Genomic DNA, 1,545 nt, shown 5'->3' with positions numbered 1-1,545 from the left:
TCGTCTTTCTAATCTTGATAAAATGCTTGCTCGTTGTGAAAAGACGAATCTTGTTCTTAATTGGGAAAAATGCCAATTTATGGTAAGAGAAGGCATTGTCCTTAGCCATAAAATTTCTAATAAGGGAATTGAAGTTGATAAAGCAAAAATGAATGTAATTCTCAACCTTCCCGAACCCACTAATGTTAAATCAATTAGAAGTTTCCTAGGACATGCTGGATTTTATAGACGCTTTATTCAAGATTTCTCCAAAATTGCTCGACCATTGACTAAACTCTTAGAAAAAGACGCCCCTTTTGAATTTAATGAATATTGTAAAAAGGCTTTCTCTATTTTAAAAGAAAAACTCACTAACGCACCTATTATTATATCACCCGATTGGTCTAAACCCTTTGAACTCATGTGTGACGCTAGTGATTATGCAATAGGAGCTGTCTTATGGCAACGAAAAGAAAAACATTTTCACCCAATCTACTATGCTAGTAAAATACTAGCAGGTGCACAATTAAATTATACAACTACCGAAAAAGAACTACTTGCTATAGTGTTCGCTCTTGATAAATTTCGACCAAATTTAATTATGAATAAAGTAACAGTTTACACCGTTCACTCTGCGCTTAAATATTTACTTAATAAACCCGACTCTAAAGCTTGACTCTTGCGATGGGTTCTACTCCTACAAGAATTCAAAATGCAAATTATTGATAAGAAAGGAGCTGAGAATTTCGCAGCAGATCATCTTTAACATTTAGAAAATCCTGATCTAGACAACTTAGATGAAATTCAAGATACATTCCCGGACGAATGTCTTATGATGATCTCAGATGAGTCATATCCCTGGTTTGCTAACTTTGCAAACTATTTAGCTGCTAAAGAACTAAGAAAATATTTAATTTATCAACAAAGAAAGAAATTCTTTGCCGATTTAAAACATTATGTTTGGGAAAATCCTTACTTGTTTAAAGTAGGTCCCGATCAAATTATTCGTCGTTGCGTTCATGGTAAAGAAGCAAATGAAATCCTATTACAATGCCATAGTAGTGCACCAGGAGGACACTTTGGTCCTAATTACACTGCTCGCAAAGTTTTAGATGCAGGATTTTATTGGCCTACCATATTTCAAGATGCACATAAATTACTCCAATCTTGTGATGCATGTCAAAGAGGAGGAAACATCTCTAAACGTGATGAAATGCCCCATTAAAATATTCAAGTATGCGAAATATTTGATGTGTGAGGTATTGATTTCATGGGACCATTTCCCTCCTCCGAAAGAAATCAATATATTCTCGTAGCTGTTGACTACGTTTCTAAATGGGCTGAAGCAAAAGCTCTTCCTACTAATGACTCATGAGTAGTGGTTGATTTTCTAAAAAAACTATTTTGTCGATTTAGTTTTCCTAAAGCTTTAATTAGTGACCGTGGAACCCATTTCACTAATCAACTATTCGAGAAAGTTCTAAAAATATATGGGGTTAACCACCATTTTTTCACAGCTTACCACCCTCAAATAAGTGGTCAAGTTGAAAACACTAATCGAGGATT

At 34.6% G+C, this 1,545-nt stretch overlaps 1 protein-coding gene across 1 annotated transcript; it reads left to right on the top strand.

Moving 5' to 3' along the window:
* The first annotated feature begins 814 nt into the window (after nt 1-814).
* Nucleotides 815-1,204, top strand: LOC139859678 (uncharacterized mitochondrial protein AtMg00750-like). Its single transcript, XM_071848460.1, has one exon. It carries the CDS (start codon nt 815-817, stop codon nt 1,202-1,204), a length of 390 nt encoding a protein of 129 aa, XP_071704561.1.
* The last annotated feature ends 341 nt before the right edge of the window (nt 1,205-1,545 follow it).

The sequence above is a fragment of the Rutidosis leptorrhynchoides genome, chromosome 7 (genome assembly GCF_046630445.1).
Source record: "Rutidosis leptorrhynchoides isolate AG116_Rl617_1_P2 chromosome 7, CSIRO_AGI_Rlap_v1, whole genome shotgun sequence".
Taxonomy (NCBI): domain Eukaryota; kingdom Viridiplantae; phylum Streptophyta; class Magnoliopsida; order Asterales; family Asteraceae; genus Rutidosis; species Rutidosis leptorrhynchoides.
Note: the sequence above shows the minus strand (reverse complement) of the source record. Positions and strands in the feature narration are given on the sequence as shown.

What these genes read in the sequence shown, in the direction of transcription:
- LOC139859678 (XM_071848460.1), top strand. Translation starts at nt 815, where the DNA reads ATGATCTCAGATGAGTCATATCCCTGGTTTGCTAACTTTGCAAACTAT.